The sequence below is a fragment of the Sphaerodactylus townsendi genome, linkage group LG05 (genome assembly GCF_021028975.2).
Source record: "Sphaerodactylus townsendi isolate TG3544 linkage group LG05, MPM_Stown_v2.3, whole genome shotgun sequence".
In the NCBI taxonomy this organism is placed as follows: domain Eukaryota; kingdom Metazoa; phylum Chordata; class Lepidosauria; order Squamata; family Sphaerodactylidae; genus Sphaerodactylus; species Sphaerodactylus townsendi.
This window is the reverse complement of record NC_059429.1, coordinates 58658981-58679144: the sequence shown is the minus strand read 5'-3', so window position 1 is coordinate 58679144 and position 20164 is coordinate 58658981. Positions and strand designations below refer to the sequence as shown.

The following is a 20164-nucleotide window of genomic DNA, read 5'->3' as shown; positions in this document are numbered from 1 at the left end:
TTTCAATTTTAATAGCCCAATCCAGATGAGGGGGGTGGAATTTGGCACAAGCTTGTGTCAACACATTTGCCAACAGAGCAGAGGGTGGGCTCCACAGCACCCAACCCATAAGAAGCTTCTGCCCCCAGAGCTGCTTCAGCATAAAAGAGGATGCTGGCACAACTGTTAGGAGTGTTCTCGGGGGAGAGCCAACAGCAGTCAGCTTCCACCATGCTTTCAGCCCAAGAATGCCCCCAGCACAAGCCTTAACTTATACCATGAAACACATGATGTAAGTCACTTTTTTCAGTGGTGTTTTCTGGGGGGCAATGGGATGGGTTTCCCCATTGCTTGCTGTGCCACCTGGAACTCCATTGGAGGTGAGGCAATGCAGCCTCCCCTACTCTGTTTACAGCTGCTGCAAAGCTCTCCCCATCTGGATTGGGCTGCAAGTCATCTAAGTCATTACCTAAGATTTTTGCCAACTTATGCAGACGTTTTGCTCAGACTTCAGCATTATATTTATAAAATAATATACATATTTTAGGAAAAACATGATTCATCGGCTAATAAAAACTTCTGTACCTCAGATACTGGTTGCAGCACAACATCATTCCATTTCAGTTCACATAGATAGCCTCTGACTTGTAAATTCTCAAATACTGTAATCCTAGGTTCTGTACAATCTTTGATGATATTATACTTGGATCTACTTGGTGTTAATTCTCACATTTCTATATTCACTAAATCCAGTCTCAGTTCACCCATCATGTCACTCACAATGGATGCTGTTGGAGAAATTCTAGGTGCCAATATATTATTTACTTGGTCCTATACATTAAGGATTTTATTTATAATAGTGGTATTATTGTAGTATTTCTTCACTTATGGTCACATTTGCAAAAGTACCTTTACAAAGGATCATTCTGTATGAATTGCATGCTTTTGGGGGTATTTGCTAAACAATCTTTCAACCATTCTACTCTAGAAGCTTGATAGTATAGTTTACGATTAGGTATTTCCAAGCTACTTTTTTTTTGTTATACATGTTGCTGCATTGTATCCTAGGCTACTTTTAATCCTAAAATAAACAATAGGTACATCTGGTTGTGGTGGGTTTTCCAGGCTGTGTGGCCGTGGTCTGGTGGATCTTGTTCCTAACATTTCACCTGCATCTGTGGCTGGCATCTTCAGAGGTGTATCACAGAGGGAAGTCTGTTACACACTGTGTCCAGTGAGAAGGGAATGTTTTAGTGGGTATAAACTGTCTTGTCCCCAGGCGGGGAACCAATCAGAACCAAACTGAGTAGCTACACCTCAGTGGGAAGTACATTTTAAAAAGAGACGCATCTCCATGTGAAGGCGCAACAGCAACCTGCATTGTTTCCGTGGGATCTAATCGCTGCCTGCACGGATGCATGTGAACACGAAAACAGGAAAATGGATTTCTTTATCCTGACCAGCCCACTGTACGTTTGCTGTGCAGAAAGGGCCTTAGAGTAATGACGCTAAAAAATGTATTGAGTTTATAAGGGCAGTAATTAGTGACAATCCATCTGATGATATAGTTTGATATAGGATCATTTTCATTAATGCTGCATATCAGAGGAGGATGAAATAGTTCTTGCCCTCACCATGTGTTTTTTAGTTGAGTATGCCTGTTATATGTGTGCAGAAGACCGGGTGGTTGAGTCCATCATTTCAAGTAGATTGTCATCTACGACATAAGTGAAGTGTATGAAACTGTGCCCATCATTCCAAGTTCATAGTTTCTATATTCATAAATCACATTTTCTGCAGAGTAACTAATTACTAGGTTATTGTCTGTTTTATAAAGGTAACTGAAATGTTGAAGTTAGGGAATTTCTGACCTACAGATCTTTTCTAATCTCCTTTTCTTCTGCTTTTTTCAGTAAATTTTATATAATTAGTATGCTGCTTTTGCTCCGTTTCTTCTCTGAAATCCTGGTCTATATCTGATTTATATGACTTCCCAAATATTTGAGATGCTCAACTAACATGCAGTCTTATTTTGTATATGTACTGATCTAATTATACATTTAGAATATTAAATTGCAACCCAGATTTTTTTCCTGACTTGCCGGTTTGTGCACCCCGTGAAAGATAGATCTTGCAATATTCCAAAACCGACAGTCATGAAATAACTTTTAATTAAGGCTGGCCATAATATCAAAAAACAGTATGTACAAATTTGGGAGGAAGACCAAGGGGGTGTATGCATAAGCAAGTGCATTCTGCAAAGATATACATGATGAAATTGATTGGCACCACTTTGTTGCTGGGCATTATATGTTTTTTTTCATTCCACTTATTTGTGATGGGTAAGGCATTCAGTGCCCAAACTGTTTTATATTGCCCTGACAAATAGGGTTTGGACTCATAGTGAAACAATCCTTTCTTTGCTTCATTGAATATCCATATTACATTATATTCATATTTCCCAAGGTGGCACCTGTTCAGTTTTAGGAAGATTGGGGGAGGAAAGGCAAGCAAGATCTGTAATGAAGCATGCAGCTGCTTCATCATGAATCAGGTTGACTCACATCCCTGATGTGTTAAGGTCATGAGAGATTACCTTTGGGCTACACTGGAAAGCCAAGCTAAGTATTCAGAAAAGCCATGTTGTGTGGTCATTGTGGTGTTTGTAATGCTTCAGGAAGCAGCTTGGGATTTCTGTTATTGAATGCTTCTCCATGTTTTCCTGAAAAGCTATACCTTTCTCTCCAAAGTATGATTCTGTATGTTTTTGTTGATGGATGATACAGTCTGTGGCCTATTGTTCGTTTGTGCTCTGCCCATGGTGACATACATTCCCTTTGTGGTAGAGTTTCTGTTATGGACTCCTTTTTCTCCTTCCCAAACTCACTGTTTCAGATCTAGTAAACTTTGCTGTTCCAAAGAGTAGGCAGACAGCAACCTTTTCCCAGGATTTGCAAAAAAAATGAAGCAGATGGCCCTGCATCACTCTCTTCTCGGGTTTTTTGGCTCAGCCCACCTCCCCCACCCTACTTTCATTTTTTTCAATTGATTGGGAGGGCTTTTTTAAAATCCTAAGCACATAGATCTATTGTTGGAGCGACGGATTATATTAAATACAGAGAAATAATACTAGATCTAATAGTATTAACTTTCAGGAAACAAAAAGTTAGGCTCCTAAAAGGGGGTTTAAATGAAACAAGGAAGTTGGGTATGTGTGGGCAAAATGATGGCTCAACTCGGCTTGGCTCAGCTGCTTCACAACAGGATGATTAGGGAAGGACAGAAAGCTATGGGGAAACCCCACTGCAAAGTGAGCAGCTGCTGGGGAAATGGAGTGTGCATAATAGACCTGTGTCATTTGATTTGTAGACTGCTATACCCCTGCTCACATGCTACAGTGAACATACATACGATCTGCATGTGTATGCATATGTCTGTGAGGAAAAAAGCCAACATGCATTCTCTTTGCAAATGATATTGGGGACCAATACCTGGATAAGGATAATATTAAGTAATACATGCACTGACTGTAGCATGAGAATTATTCAGCACAAGTATGAATAAAAATCAAGTATCAGTGTACATGGACGGTCTATTCATTTTGTTCTACTCAGAGTGTATGTTTTTCCACTCATCTTTGAGATTTTTTTTCCTGATCATGCAAGTAGCTTCATGGCAGGGAGTGTGCATCCTAGTGCAGACAAAACATCTGAATCCCATTTTCCAGATGTGTAACGAATTCAGTGAACCTGATTCTACCTTGCTTGGTTTTGTGGGTAGAAGAGCCTTGCTTAAATGAGGAATGGGCAGGGTAGAAATTGAATAAAATACAAACGCGTTCCATAGACTTTTTAATTCCCATAATCCCATAATCTGTTGTCAAAAATAGGCAGCACTAATAGGGTAGAAAACTGGCCTCAACCATCCTCAGCAGAATGCCTGGTAGAACAACTCCATGTTACAGGCCCTATGGAATCTAGAAAGACCCTGTAGGATCTGGATGTCCTCTGGCAGAATTCTATCAGGCTGGGTCCACTCACCAAAAATATGTTGTCCTCACTGAAGACAGTCAAACCAACTGTGTGCTGAGCATCACCAGTAAGCCATGTGAAGAAGAATGAAGTGTTCTTGCAGGGAGTGCATCTGCTTGATTAAAGGCTGAATATCAAAGGCGTAGCTAGGGAAAATGGAGCCCAGTGCAAAATTTGAGCTTTGCGCCCCTCGTCCCATATTGGGGCCAACCTCCGCCACTATAACCAAAGAACAATTTTTTGCACCAAGTCATCTCAAAGTCACCATAACATTATAGAATATGCCCCCACTCAGAAATCTGAACACAGCAATGGTCCATGCCACACATCAGAAATAATTTTGACAACATTTTCTGAATGTTTTTGAAATGTTTAACACTGTTATAACACCTTAAAGTGTTTTAAGTGTCATATGACTTAAAATGCTTTCAAAATGTTTTATTACTGCTGTGAAAGTAACTGGCTGGCCATTGTGTGTTGACAAGATGCTACACTAGATGGACTACGGGTCTAATCCTGCAGGGCTGTTCTTATGTTTGTTACTGACTTCTTCTTTTTTAATAAAAAAGTCAGCTGAAATATTTTGTAAATTACCTGAAAATAGACTCACTGTCACTTTCTCTTTCACGAGGGATCCATACTACCTTTTCCCTATACTATGCAGAATCTACCATATAAAGTTGCCATTTTCTCCTGGTGAACTGATCTCTGTGCTTGGAAACAAGTCGTAATTCCAGGAGATCTCCAGCCACCACCTGGAGGTTGGAACAATATATGACTTGCACTCCTTAGCTATCTATTATGTATCTGAAATCCATTCCACTATCTATAGTGAAAAACGACATTATGAATTTACTTTGAGAGACACAGTATTGTAAAATTATATGCCAAAAACTATACCAAAACAGCCACAGGCAACTAAAAGCCACAGGAAGACTGGAAGGCATGAAGATAGATCTTTTTCAAGTAGAATCAAGTATGCAACACTTACATCACATACATGTACCTACATAATTGTTTTGATTAAATAGCTTATGCAACTCCATTTAATAGCATAATATAAAAAACCTACTAATTAAAACTTTTCAGGTTCAGTTGTTCAAGTTTCATGGCTGAATGCATTTTAGCATCTATGAGATTAATTTGTAAACTCTTCAGATTCTGAATCTGCAAGGTTTATGCATTGCTGCCTGTGTGCTGTTTGCATAATTCAGTTTTATAGTGCTAAATCTCTTCCCCACTCCCACCCCCGTTGGCTCCATCCCATTCCCAGCCCTTTCGCCAGTTTTCAAGGCCACTGCCTCCCTTATGAGGCAGAAGCCTCTTCAAAACTGAAAGTAGAAGGAGGTCATTTTTTCTTTTAAAATCTACATCCACAATTTTCAGAACTTAGGGCATGAAGCCATGATCTCATCCCCTTTACTGTAGCCATTTTTGTTAAAGGCAGAAGCTATTGGCTGCAGAAAAGAGACTTAAATTAGGGATCGTCTGTCAATTCCTATCTCGTTTCACTTTCAGGCTGAAACAAAGGTAAGTGTGTGGGGGAGGGGGCTGCGGGGAGCGCCACTGGGAGCGAGGGCTGCTGCAGGAGGGGGTGGGGGCAATTTTTCGCCCCCCCAGGTGTGCGCCCGGTGCAAGGTGCACACACCCCTCCCCCTGGTTGTTCCACCTCTGCTGAGTATAGGATGGCCATGATCTATTGATCACCAGCCTAGCAGACATGTTCTATATAACCTGAAGTTTCTGAGGCAGTCTCAAGATCTATGTATAGACATGTCAGGAGCAGCTGCCCTGGATCCCATGCTGGGGAGGACCACTGGCTATTTGCACACTGGACCACTGCCTGTAGCTTGGGCAGTATCCTCTTGTCCCCACTTTGTCCAAAGCTCAGGCAGTTGCCTTTCAGTTACGGCTCTCACCTGCTTTGCATAGGGTGAAGGCTATACCTTGCTTGGCATCAGTAGGGAGGCTTTGCGGGATGACAATGATTCTGGGGCCCTATCCCAATTTTTTGCCCAGGGCCTCAGGATCACCAAGAACCCCCCTGACATAAGTGTGTGTTTGAATGATATCTTCATGAAATAAGAGAAACCTTTCAAATAATAAGGTTGATTTAATGGACTACTGTGGGGGAAGAGGAAGAAAATGGAAACTCAGATTAACTTATTGAGTACCATTAATTGTTAAATAATTTTCTTATTTTCTTTTGCATCTTAGAAGACATCTGAACATTAATTTATCCCAATTAGTTTCAACAAAACCCACCTGTGTGCATTTAATCTCCTGAAAAAGAAATATTAGGGACAAGTGGGAGAGAAAAAGAAAAAGGAGCTGTATTGGTAGAAGCTCAGGGTTAGCAAACGTAAAGAAATTTGAGTGTAAATGTGCATGGGTAGGAAAAAGAGGAAAACTGAAGGAATGAATAACTTTGGGTTGATGATTCAGGAGGAGATTTGTGAAGAAACTTTCCAAAAAGAGAATGACTGATGGAAATTGTCTGAAATAGTTAGAAAGGGAGAGAAAGGAGATGGAGGAAGTTAACACATACACTACCTGATCCAGAAGAAAGGGTAGTGTCCTAGCATTCTGGTGATGAAGGGACAGACTCATTGATTGTGGTGTGAGAATAACCTCATTTAAAGCTATTTTAAAGAATATATGACATGCTGCTTCTTAATGAGACATTTACTATATTCTCTATGTTCCTTTGGTTTGCTTTCCAGAAGTAGAAAAAGGGTACTGGAATAAGCCTGCCAAGAGATAAACCTTAGAGATTCCTTGCACTTTGACAAGATGGTTTGTTTTTGATAGCTCTTGAGAACTTTCCCATCTGGCCTCCTAGTGCTTATTACAGTGAAGTACTGTAAATTACAGACATGTTCCATTCACTTTGGGGGTAATCTCTTGTAGCTGCTGGAGAAATCTGCAGCCTGTAGGGGATGCACCACCTCCTATAGGCCAGCTAGCATGCAGTGGCGAAGCTACCAGGGGACAGGGGTGCGCCACGCACCGGGCACACGGATTTGGGTCACATGGGGGCGCAAAATTCGCCCCGGCGCCCCCCCCCCCACGGAGTCCCCCCCACAGCGCCCCTACCACACTTACCTTAGGAAACCGAGCAGGCTAGGCCTTCCTGTTCTGGTAGGAGCTACATTTCCCAGGGTCTCCCCCCCCACACACACACACACACTTACTTTAGGCTGGAGAACAGGCCTGCCTGTTCTGGTGGGAACTACAGGCCTTCAGCCTGCTCGGTTTCCTAAAGTAAGTGGTGGTGGGTGGGGGCGCCGCGGGGGTGGGGGTGTGTGCGAAAAAGCCAGAGTGCGCACTGGGCACACTCTGGCTCACCTACGCCTCTGCTAGCATGTGACTGATTGCCTGAAAGTCGGGTTGGTTATCAAACATTCCTCATTAGTGAACCTCATTAGGCTTTCACGGCCGGAATCACTGCGGTGCTGTGTGGTTTCCGGGCTGTATGTCCGTGTTCTAGCAGTATTCTCTCCTGACGTTTCGCCTGCATCTGTGGCTGGCATCTTCACCACACTCCTAGGAAGATCCTCTGAAGACAGGAGATATCAAATCCAAACAAGGCTTTCACGGCCGGATTCAACTGGTTGTTGTGGGTTTTCCGGGCTGTGTGGCTGTGGTCTGGTGGATCTTGTTCCTAACTGGGCACAGTGTGTAACAGACTTCCCTCTGTGATACACCTCTGAAGATGCCAGCCACAGATGCAGGTGAAACATTAGGAACAAGATCCACCAGACCACGGCCACACAGCCCAGAAAACCCACCAGAACTAGCCAAACAAAAAAGGGTACCTTGTGCATTTTATTGCTTATAAAAATGCTTGGGGGAAAAATGAGCATTTGTAGATCTGTTCTGATATTGACATTTGTGTGATTCTTCTGGATTTCTTCTTAAATGATGGTGCATGCCTTCTCCTTTCAAGCCCAAACTCTTCCCTTGTGGTACTTGTTTGAAACAATTATGAAGGTTTATATATGCTTAAAAAGCAGCTGTGTTTTCGTTGTTTGCAGGCTCTTCCAGAGGACCCAGCCCCTTAACAATGGGTGCACAAGACACTCTGCCTGTAGCTGCAGCTTTCACGGAAACTGTTAATGCATACTTCAAAGGAGCAGACCCTAACAAGTAAGTATCATTTTTTTGCTCTATCTTTCCCATGCAGCGGAGGAGGTGTTTGGGGCCAGCAAGAAAGCAAGAGAAACTATTCATTGGCAGCTGTTGTTTTTGGATCAGTATCGCAGAGGAGTTTAATTAGCTTGATTTCTTTTAAATTAAATACACCGCCCAGAGCCCCTAGAGGATGGGCCGGTATAAAAGTTTAATAAATAAATAATAATAAATAATAATAAATATTTGCAGCCTCTTTTGATAATATGGTGGTCAAGAGGAACGCGTTGATCAGAAAACCTCTTGCACTCAAATAACAAATGAGAAAGAGTGTCAGACATATTCCATCCAAAGAAACACAGCCTCTCATGTGGAAAAATTTGTATCTGCCATAGGTTACATTAGATGGGAAGATATTAAATTGTGCCAACATGAAGGCCCGCTGCTCCAAATAGGAATTCAGAGAAGTGAAGTATGTTTTTTGTGTTTTGTACAAACATGGTAGTCCAGAAGATTATGGAGAACAGGTTTTGTGGGATACATAGGGTTGGAATAGAGCCCAATTGCCATCAAGTCCAACCCTCTGCAATGCAGGAACACATAATCAAAGCACTCCTGACAGATGACCATCCAACCTCTGTTTAAAAACCTGCAAAGAAGGAGACTTCACCACACTCCTAGGGCCTTTCCCCACTTACGTTTTGCAGCATGCTACTCTGAGCGCGAGCGATTTCCGCCCCGGGGATCATGTTCCCCACTGCCCCGCGCTCTGCTCTGCGCGGGGCAGTCAGAAGGTGCCGTTTTCTTCAGCGTCAGAAATGACGCGCGCTGAAGGGACGTTAGAGCGCAGAGTCGGGGCGGCTGCGTTGTCGCCACCCGGACTCGTGGGGAGCACCGCTGGAGCACGCGCTATTTGGGGGCAGTAGCGCGCAGCAAACGGTAGGTGGGGAAAGGCCCATAGGTAGTGTATTCTGCTGTTGAACAGCCCTTTTTTCCTGGTGTTTAGGTGGAATCTCTTTTCCTTCACTTTGAACCTGGTCATAGTCTGTGGAACAGCAGAAAATAACCTTGCTCCCTTGACAACATGTCATCCCGTCAAATATCTAAACATGGCTATCATGTCACCTCTTAATCTTGTCTTTACCAAACTAAACAAACCCAGCTCCCTAAGTATCTCCTCATAGGGCATGGGTTACAGACCTTTTACCATTTTGGTTGCCCTCCTCTAGACTTGTTCCAGCTTGTCAATATCCTTCTTGAATTGCAGTGCCCAGAACTGGACACAATATTCCAGATGAGGTCTAACCAATGCAGGATAGAGAGGTACAATTACATCCCTTGATCTAGACACTATACTTCTATTGATACAGCCCAGAATCGCATTGGCTTTCTTGGCCACAGCATCACACTGCTGACACATGTTCAGTTTGTGGTCTACTAAGACTCCCAGATCCCTTTCGTAGTGTTGTCAAGCCAGGTGTCACCCATCCTGTATCTGTGCATTTCATTTTTTCTGCCTTAGTGTAGTATCTTACATTTATCTCTGTTGAAATTCATTTTGTTTGTTTTGGCCCAGCTCTCTAATCTATCCAGGTCATTTTGAATTCTGACTCTGTCCTCTGGGGTGTTAGCTACCCCTCCTATTTTGATGTCATCTGCAAATCTGATTAGCATGCCTTCTATTCCATCATCCAAGTCATTGATGAAAATATTGAATAGGCCCAGGACAGAACCCTGTGTCACCCCACTAGTCACTTCTCTCCAAGATGAAGATGAGCCATTGATGATCACCCTTTGAGTTCAGTCAGTCAGTCAATTAGAAATCCATCTAATAGTAGCATTGTCTAGTCCACATTTCACTAGCTTACTTGCAAGAATGTTATTGGGCACTTTGTCAAAAGCTTTACTAAAATCGAAGTATGCTACTTCCACAGCATTCCATTCATTTAACAAGCTTGTTACTCTATCAAAATAAGAGATAAGATTAATCTGGCATGACTTGTTTTTCAGAAACTCATGCTGACTTTTTGTGAGCACAGTATTCTCTTCTAAGTGCTGGCAGACTGTCTGTTTAATGATCTGCTCCAGAATCTTCCCTGGTACTGATGTCAGGCTGACTGGACGGTAATTATTAGGGTTCTCCTTTTCCCCCTTGGGGATAACATTAGCCCTCCTCCAGTCCACTGGGACTTCTCCTGTTCTCTAGGAGTTCTCAAAGATTATAGCAAGTGGTTCTGAGATTACTTCTGTCAATTCTTTTAAAACCCTGGGATGTAGCTCATCAGGGCCTGGAGATTTGAATTCATTTAAAGTAGCCAGGTGTTCCTGCACTAACTCTTTATTTATTATGTGCTGAATTTCTCCTACTGTATCTTCTGTTTCATTTTTCCCTGGATGAGCACCGTTTCCTTTTGGGTAAAAGACTGAGGCAAAGAAGATGTTTTGCCTTTTCTCCATTCCCTGTTAGCATTTTGCCATCTTCTCCATACAATGACTCTATCCTATCTTTTTTTATTCCTTTTGCTACGGACATAAAGAAAAAACTTTTTTGTTGTTTTTAACCTATCTGGCAAGCCTCAACTCATTGTGAACTTTAGCTTTTCTGACTTTCTCCCTACACATCCTGGCTATTTGTTTGAATTCATCTTTGGTGATTTCCCCCCTTTTCCATTTCTTGTACATGTCCTTTTTAAATCTTAGCTCCGTTGAAAGTTCTTTAGACAGCCATCCTAGTTTGTGTGCTGATTTGCAGAGCTTCCCTTGCCCCAAGAATACAACACAACTTTTTGTTGGAATAAAATTTGGCCGCAGCCCTTTTATTATGCAAGAAGGAAGCTGGGAAATCATAAGGGGCACATCCTAGCTGCCCAGCAGCCTGCCTGCTAAACCCAGCACCATCCCCAATCCCTATTGGGGAATCAAGACAGAAAGTTACTAGGTGCCACCTGAGTGTATGCCCTGCTGGGGGTAATGAGCTCTTGCAAAGCCTCCGCAGCTTGCATTAGGGAGCACACCCCACCCCCAGGCCTCTTATGGAGGCCCCCAACCGTGGGTGTGGTCTGGCATGCAAGCACGGGCTCCCCTAAAAGGATGTGCTGCTATGCCCATACCCGCCACAGAGCTGGCCCTCCAGCTCCCACCACAGCTTCCTAAGCCTTTAACCATTGCAGCAGTGCATAACGTATTTCATACATCCATTCATCCAATCCCCAGTTGGATAAGTGCACTCCGTCAGTGCGAAAAAATGCCTTTTGGTAATGGGAAATGTCATTGTGTGGGATAACCTCTCCGCCGAATTCCCTAACCACCTGGGCTGTGGCCTTGCACACCTTCCTCCTGGCTCAGTCCACTTTGCCTGGGTCCTGAGCCCTCTGCCATGCCTGCCTCCTCAACAGGCAGGACCAGGGGTAGGGAACCTGCGGCTCTCCAGATGTTCAGGAACTACAATTCCCATCAGCCTTTGTCAGCATGGCCAATTGGCCATGCTGGTAGGGGCTGATGGGAATTGTAGTTCCTGAACATCTGGAGAGCCGCAGGTTCCCTACCCCTGGGCAGGACCAAAGCATTTTGCTCCTGGAAGCAACCAACAAAGTTCCCTCAGATCTGCAGCCATCTGGTGAGACAGCACCACGCCCTTCTGTTCCGGGATGTTGTTTTCTCCAGCTGAATGATGATGGCTTGAGGAGAGCCAAACTGGAGCACTGCATTACGAACAGTGAACAGCAATGCATCCCACTTCATACCCTGACATCCCAGCCAGCAAATTGAGATGATGTCCTCCAGACCAAGGTCCGATCCCCATCCAGACTTTGCAGCACACCACCAGCCCAGTGCACAATGCTGTGTCCCACAATCCAGACACTGGTCCTTTGTCCCAGCAAAACTAAAAGGAACAAATCAAAGAATCAAGTGAGGCCGCATATAAACCCTGTGCGCCAGCAAACACCATTGTCCGATGTCCCGAATTTGGTCCGAGGAGAGACCCTCCTGCACTACTGACTTGGTTTCACCTATACGAAAAGAGTGTGGACCAAATTCACCTGGGGGCAACCCTAATGTAGCAACGCACTGCTGTAGCACCGCTGCAAATTGAAAGCATGAGAGCGGTGACCCGTCCTGGTAAATCAGGAGCTGGCCCTACTGCTAAGTCTTGGGTATGGAAATTGCCAAAATATGAAAAGGGGGGTTCACCCAACACTGTCTGGCTTGTGTGACCTGCAGCTGGCCCTGCAAACATCTGCGCACTAGTCGGCACAGGTATATATGACCCGAGCCAACCACTTGCTGCAGGTGAAGCTGCACATGAAGTCAGAGAGGGTGCTGTGGGTGAGCCAACTACTGCCGGTGGGTGGCTCATCTCCACTGGCCCCCCCACTGGGCTTGGAAGCAGCTGGCCAGCTGAGGCAGTGGAACCCTGTTTGGACATGAAAGGGCTGACCTACTGGTCCCGCTGCCCTTCCCTGCTGAGCTGTGTCAACTGGAACTGCTCCTGGACCGGCCCTGGACGGTCTGACCCTCCACTCAGAGCAGTTACTAGCTTGTTTTTTGGGTGCCATGCTGAGGCAGTGACCAGTAAACAATAACAGGATAATCAATTAACACTACTAACTATCAACTATCAACTGTACAACAAATGGGGCTCACAAGGTCTCCTGGGAAGTGTAGTTCCCACCAGGCCATTTTCAGCCTGAAGGGAACAGACCGTTTCCCCAGCCTGCACTGTTCCCCAGCCTGCACTGTTTGACAAAGGTAAGTGTGGGGGGGCACCGTGGGGGGACAGGAGAGGGCGCTGTGGGGGCAATTCCCCCCACCCCCACCCCAGGCACATGCCCGGTGCAACGCGCGCACCCCCGGTCCCCTGGTAGCTCCTCCTCTGGCAGAGAGACATCCTGTGTTTGGGTGGTGTTCACTAACCATTGATTTGATTCTAGTGTTTTTAAGTACGGTAGCCAAATTTTGTTCATTTTCATAGTTTCTTCTTTTCTGTTGAAATTGTCCACATGCTTGTAGATTTCAATGGCTTCTCTGTGTAGTCCGACGTAGAGGCTGTCAGAGTGGTCCAGAATTTCTGTGTTTTCAAATGCAGATGCCCTCACTAATTGATGATTCAACTTCAGTGTTAGATACATATGCTAAAATGGGTGGATTCCATTTAACACATGCAAATTATACATGCAAATTACACTCTTAACACTTGGTTCTTTCTCCCACCCTGGACATTCCACAAGTATATATACTCCACTTGTTTTACTACCATCAGATCCTCTGAAGATGCCAGCAACAGAGACAGAAAATTTTCCAGAGAAAATGCTACTGGAACACAGCCATACAAACCAGAAAACCCACAACACCTTAGTGATTTTGGCCGTGAAAGCCTTCGACAATAAGTTGGTTCTAGTTCGTGAAAATTTCTGCCATAATAAATGTATTATACTTAAGGTGCCCAGCACCCCTTGTTGCTTTGCTTAAGCAAACTAACATGGCTACCTTTCAGGAACTGACCTATAAAGATTTTGCTCTTGGTTTTGATGCAACATACATATTTTGAACACTGATAATGTGTTTATGGATATCTATATTTAAGACAAACAGAACGAATTGCGAGTGTAAAGCAAATGACAGATAATTTCTTCCCCCCCACCCCTCACTAAGGGGTCTACATGCCACTTGTGGCTACTCTCACTTTATGTATTTTAGCCACAGCAGCTGTAATCAGAATAAAGAATTTGTAGTGTAATTACTGCTTCTTTTAAGGAAACTGAACCTGACATCAGAACCATCCCCAGTAATAATTATAGTGCCTACTGGTTTAAGCTAGTGAATGATGACATTCTCATATCAAAAGGACAGGAAATGTTCTTTAAAAGTCAGTCAAGAAAAGTGTACTTGATTCAGAGATGTGTTCTCTTTCCTTTTGCTTGATTTTGAAGATGCATCGTGAAGATAACAGGAGAAATGGTGCTGTCATTTCCAGCAGGAATTACGAGACATTTTGCCAATAATCCTGCCCCAGCTGTTCTAACATTCCGTGTGACAAATTACAACAGGTTAGAACACGTCTTGCCAAATCCCCAACTTCTCTGCTGGTAAATATCATTCTATACAAAGTTTGCAACTTATGGGGCAAGGGTACTTTTTTATCCTGCACAATAAACTTTTCATAAGTAGTAAATTTGATGTTACGTTTTTTCTACCTTCTGTCTGTATTTTTTATGTCAGAAAATTGTCACTTGAGCCCCTGTGAACTTTTATTATTCATTGGCAAAGCCCACTGTCAAAGTATTTTCAGATGCCAGCTTTCTCCTATTTCATAACACAGAAGCCAGACATTAGCTCTGCAGTTCTCATTCTGGTTGCTACCAATTCAAAAGTGTGTCAGCAACAGCTGAATATAACTAGATATAGTGAATCTAAAACAATATAACTCACTTATGAGATTATTCCTGTTCCACTTCTCGGATGACAGTTACTGTTGCTGAGTAAACTGACATCTGGAAGCACACTCTATGTTGTTACAGCACTGGGGGGGGGGGGAGAGAAATGATACCTCTCACTGGATCATGGAGGTCTTTGTTCTGCTGCCTCTCCTTCACCCACTGTTGAATATTTTTAGTCAATATAGCCATTTGTGTATTGGCTAAAAATATCCAACACTGGGCAAGCTTCAATAATTGCACTGCTGATGAAGCAGACTTGGAACTGTGAAATGGGAAGAAGACCTGGATCATCTCATCCTTAAATTCTTGTTTGAAGAATTAACTCACAATGGAAAAGCTTCTTTTTGTTCATTGTGCTTATCTGTAATTGAACTGTATCACATTTTGACTTACCTGGTTTTCCAGTCTGTAGAGTTGCATCGGTACTCTTTCAGTGCATTATTGTTTGGTATGTTCTTTCTGCTTGATGTGTGCTATCTTGTTATTGTGTGCTTATTGATATATGTTGCTCTCTTGGCCCTTATTGTCTCATTACAAGATTTTTTTTGCAGTAACTTTTGTGTAGTAAGTTTTTCCTTTTATTTTTTGGTCCTGTTCTCACCGCACACTTGTCTTTCTTTTTGTTTGTTTGTTTTTTGCATTTACTATTGGGACCAAATTAAGTTGATGGCATATTTAGATCTCTGTCATTGGACCAAATTTCCAGAATACTATGAATTGGGGAGTTTAGATTGCTCTGTGACTGGAGAAATTCTAGGAACTGTGATTCCATTGGGGAAGAATCAAAACCCTGACTCCTGCTGGCAGATTTGGAATTGTTCAAAAATTTAATGAGGAAGGAAAGGAGGGAAATAGGTACCAGGTGAGATAACTGGGAAGGGGTTCTGGGTCTGGGTGTGATACTCAGATTTCCTGAATGCCAGAGCTGATTAATGTCTACTAACAAAGGTCAGAAGATGGTTGAGGACCCTGGCATCATTTATGATTAGTTTCCAGAAAGTCTTCATTGTAAGGCAGATTCCTGGATGATCCTAGAAGGCTGTCATGATGGTGCCATTGGGGAGAGGGAATCGCTTTCACTTTTGCAGGTGCAATGTTATCACTTCTATCTGTGGCCTTGGAGTTCTGTGGCTGGGAAGAGACTCCAGGCTGTACAATGTGAACTGTCTGCTTCTCATGTGGGGGTGGGGATCTTACACGCATATTATCAAGAGTTTGGTGCGGTTTTTGCCAGAACTCTCTTTCTATGTTCCTGACATGTCTTCAATAAAAGCCTTGAACCAATCAAGTGATTTATCTGACAAAGTCTGATCATTGTACTGTATCTGACAAAGTCTGATCATTGTACTGAAAGCCTCATGCCCAAAATTTTGATAAGTCCTCAGGAAGCCAAAGGCTACAGCCATTGTCACACTGTGTCCGAGTTCCTAGCTACTCCCTGTGTGGCAGCTTTTTGGTTGCCTCTAATCTTGGTTGCCTCCAATCTTAATTTTTTCCATTTTAATATGAAACATGGATCTCAGACAACAAATGGTCTAAGGAGGGAGGTGCTTCAAAAACTTGTCTCCTGACCCAGGGTTGTTTTTGTCTCACAACCTTTAAAAGTAACTCTTGCCAGTGCGTTTCCTTTAGTAGTCAGAATAACATGTGTCTACCAAAAAGATAATGTTGACCTCTTTCTCTGTGCTGACTATGACAAATGTAATTTCTGCTCATGAGAGTAGTTAATTCTCCTTTTTATAAACAAATGCAGTGACAGTACGCAAACTGATGCCAACATGAAGGAATTCTGGGTTAACATGCCAAATCTGATGACTCATTTAAAGAAAGTTTCTGAACAGAAACCCCAAGCAACATACTATAATGTGGATATGCTAAAATATCAGGTAAAGGCTTTGCAGAGATTAATCTTACAAAAATAGTGACTAACAATAACATTCATAATCATAATTTGATATTAAAGTTTTAAAGTTTTTAGCTGTGATCACCTAGATATATATGATATTTTTGCCTTCTCTTTGTCACTCTGGGATACCTGTTGATGAAAAATAGAGGAGATTCTCTGTTTTATAAGCAACAATGTATTGTATTCCTTTTGTTCTTTATGCATACTAAATTGTATGTTTTTGTAATGTTTATAAGGTATCAGTCCAGGGTATTCAGTCAACCCCATTAAACCTGGCAGTGAACTGGCGGTGTGAGCCTACAAGTACTGATCTGCGCATAGACTACAAATATAATCTAGAGGCAATGACTACACCAGTCGCTTTAAACAACGTGCAATTCCTTGTTCCCATAGATGGAGGAGTCACAAAACTTCAAGCTGTGCTTCCACCTGGTATTTGGTATGAACCAGCACTTACTTTCCACTCAGTCTGTGTCCCTTTTAATGTCTACAGCTGAACCAGCCTTCTGGATAACCTCAAACAGATTCTGGGCAATTGTATTCTGCCTCAATAATCCCTCAGCATTTAGTGTACAGCTGTATGTGTGCGCATGTGACCATACTTATCTGGAAGTAAGTCTTGCTGAAATCAGCACAGCTTAATCTCATGTAATTGTGATTAGGCTGACAGTGCAATAGTACTAGAACTCAAAAGTCAATGTGAGAATGGTCAAATGTATTGTATTAATGGGAGACTTAGTGCTTTACAGTGATCCTATTCTATATAGTTAATGGATGTGATTATTTTGATCATTACCATCATTTTAATTGTAAGGAGGCTTGTGGTGAAATTAGATGAGATAGCAGACCAATTTAGAAAAGCATATGCTAAATAAAGCAGATATGTGGTTTTCTTTCTTTTCTATTTCATTTTATTTTCAGGTATTTTCATTGTTTTTGGTTGGATTTTTATGTTTTGTTTTATTATTGATGGGGGCCCTCAAAGCTGGAAGTAGCTTGGGCCTCTATGGAACTCTGAGGGGGTCTGTCCACATCCCCTCTGCAATACAGGCAAGCATGTGCTAAAGATGAACATTCATTTACCTCACAGTTCAAAAGGCTGAGAAATACTTCCTCAGTACCCCTAACCTTCACATGAGTGCTCTTTCTTTTTTGTTGTTTTTAGGAATGCTGAACAGCAAAGGATATTGTGGAGGATTCCTGATATTTCACAAAAATCTGAAAATGGAGGTAATAATTCAAGACTCTAAAAACTCAGTCTTCTCTTCTCAGTTTTTCTTTCTGTGAGCCCTCTGGTATATGTAGGCTCTTTTACTGCACCTTCAGTATGGCATGTGTAGTCATTTTTTCCTACTGTTTTGAAGAGGTGATAGGATGAGCTTAAGTCAAAGAGATGTGGAAAATCCATAACTAAGTCAAGGGAGGGTTGATTTGCACTGAGACTGTGAGGGGGGGGGGGGCTTTTCCACAGGAGAAATTTGCAACCCAAAACTGTTCTAAGACTTGGTGGGGAAAGAAACAAACAGCCTAACCCTAGTCCTGTCATCAATCCCTATGGTTGCCAACTGCCTGGAACAAAAATGTCTTGTCTCTTTAATGGAGCTTAAAGGGATGTTACTTACCATGTGACATTACTGATCTCCATTGCATGAAAACCTTCACCTGCCCATTTCCACACATTAAGCCTCTGTTAAAGGGACAGGACAGTTTCTCCAAGCCAGGGATGTCCCATGTTTCAAGGACGTAGGTAAGGGGTGGGGGTTTTCTTGGATTCAACCCCCCCATTCATGTCCGAAGCTCTGCCCCCACGTTTGTGGGTTTTTAAAACATTTTTACTGTTTTTTATTTTTGGCCTGCAGGGGGCGCATTGTTTAGGCTAGCAGCACCAAACTTTCAGGGACTGTTTGGGGGACTCTCCTGATGATACTACCCATGTTTGGTGAAGTTTGGTTCAGGGGGTCCAAAGTTATGGGCTCCCAAAGGGGGTGTCCCCATCCTCCATTGTTTCCAATGGGAGCTAATAGAAGATGGGGGCTACACCTTTGAGGGTCCATAACTTTGGACACCCTGAGCCAAACTTCACCAAACCTGGGAGGTATCATCAGGAGAGTCTCTTACTGAAACCGCCCAGGTTTTGTGAAGTTTGGTCCAGGGGGTCCAAAGCTATGGACTCCCAAAGGGGGTGCCCCCATCCTGCATTGTTTCCAATGGGAGGTAATAGCAGATGGGGCTACACCTTTGAGGGTCCATAACTTTGGACCCCCTGAACCAAACTTCACCAAACCTGGGTGGTATCATTAGGAGTGTCTCCTAAAGGAATACCCTAAAAGTTTGGTGCTGCTAGCTTAAGAATTGCACCCCTAGACAGCAGGCAACCCCTCAAACTTCCCCAGATTCTCCTTTTAAATCCACCCCTTCCTTCAAGCATGGGATTTTAAGGGAGAATCTGAGGTCCTCAGTTTAGAAGAAGAAAGAAGAGTTTGGATTTATATGCCCCCCTTCTCTCTCCTTTAGGAGACTCAAAGGAGCTTACATAATCTCAAGTGCTGACCTTCCCCTCACAACAAACACCCCTGTGAGGTGGGTGGGGCTGAGAGAGCTCTGAAAAAGCTGTGATGGCTAAGGCCTCAAGGATCACCCAGGCTATGGTGTGTGTGGGAATTTTTGCACAGGCTAATCTGGAATTCCCCAGATAAGCCTCACACAGCACATGAGCGGCAGAGGCGGGGAATCAAACCCCGTTCCTCCAGATTAGAATGCTCTTAACCACTACGCCACATTTGAAAGTGATGCTGTTTCATGGTGGGGGATAATTCACCCCAAAACAGCATCACTTTCAATGTTGGTTAACTGGGTACCCCAGATTCTCCCTTTAAGGTGGGTTTAAAATGAGAATCTGGGCTCCCTAGTTTAAACACCATTGAAAGTGATGCTGTTTGGGGGTGGATTCCAGCATCACAGCAGCTGCCCGGGGTGGGGGTGGGGGCGCAAAACTCAGATTTTGCACTGGGCTCCATTTTCCCTCTATGCCTCTGCCCAGAAGGGAGGGCAGAAGGAACTGCCAACTGCCGGCTGGGAGCCCAGCTGATGGGGGGCAGGGGAGGGGAGGGCGGGGGAGTCTGCCATCCCCGGCCTTGGAGAGCTGCTTTTATAAGCACTAGCCGGGGGCAAGGCTTGGAGAGGCGTGGTCATCCCCTAAGGGTGGGTGGGGGGTGTGGCCCCACCCCCGAACCATCCCCCCATAAAAAATCTTTACCTACGTCCCTGCCATGTTTCATCTAGTTAATGCAACTAATGCAAACTATATTTAATGCAGCTATCGTTTTTGGCTGAGTCATTTCTTTCGATTTACTTGTTATTTCTGTTCAAACTAGGTTTTTTGGAAGATATGGATTTTTTTCATTTAATCCTTTTTTTTCATTAAAATATTTTTTCATTAAAATATTAAAATATTTACATTTAGATAAAGCATTTATAAAACTTCTTTTCTGTCCAATTTCGAATTCAAAAGATCTTCTGCAAGGGGCTGCTGTTTTGGTTGCCAATCAGACTAAAGAATTTGGGCAGAGGAGAGCTTCCCTTTCACCTGGGGAAATCTTGCTAGGTGCAAAATGTATCACACCTTCCCCCCCCCCACCCCCCCCCCCCCCCCCCCCCCCCCCCCCCCACCCCCCCCCCCC

At 43.4% G+C, this 20164-nt stretch overlaps 1 protein-coding gene across 1 annotated transcript in view; it reads left to right on the top strand.

The window, feature by feature from the left end:
• Positions 1-20164, top strand: part of SGIP1 (SH3GL interacting endocytic adaptor 1) — a 173840-nt gene that overhangs the window by 129484 nt on the left and 24192 nt on the right. Inside the window, exons 20-24 of the mRNA XM_048497854.1 lie at positions 8048-8159; positions 14072-14227; positions 16332-16464; positions 16721-16923; positions 17650-17714. Coding sequence (XP_048353811.1) covers positions 8048-8159; positions 14072-14227; positions 16332-16464; positions 16721-16923; positions 17650-17714 — 669 coding nt within the window. The remainder of the gene's footprint in view (positions 1-8047; positions 8160-14071; positions 14228-16331; positions 16465-16720; positions 16924-17649; positions 17715-20164) is intronic.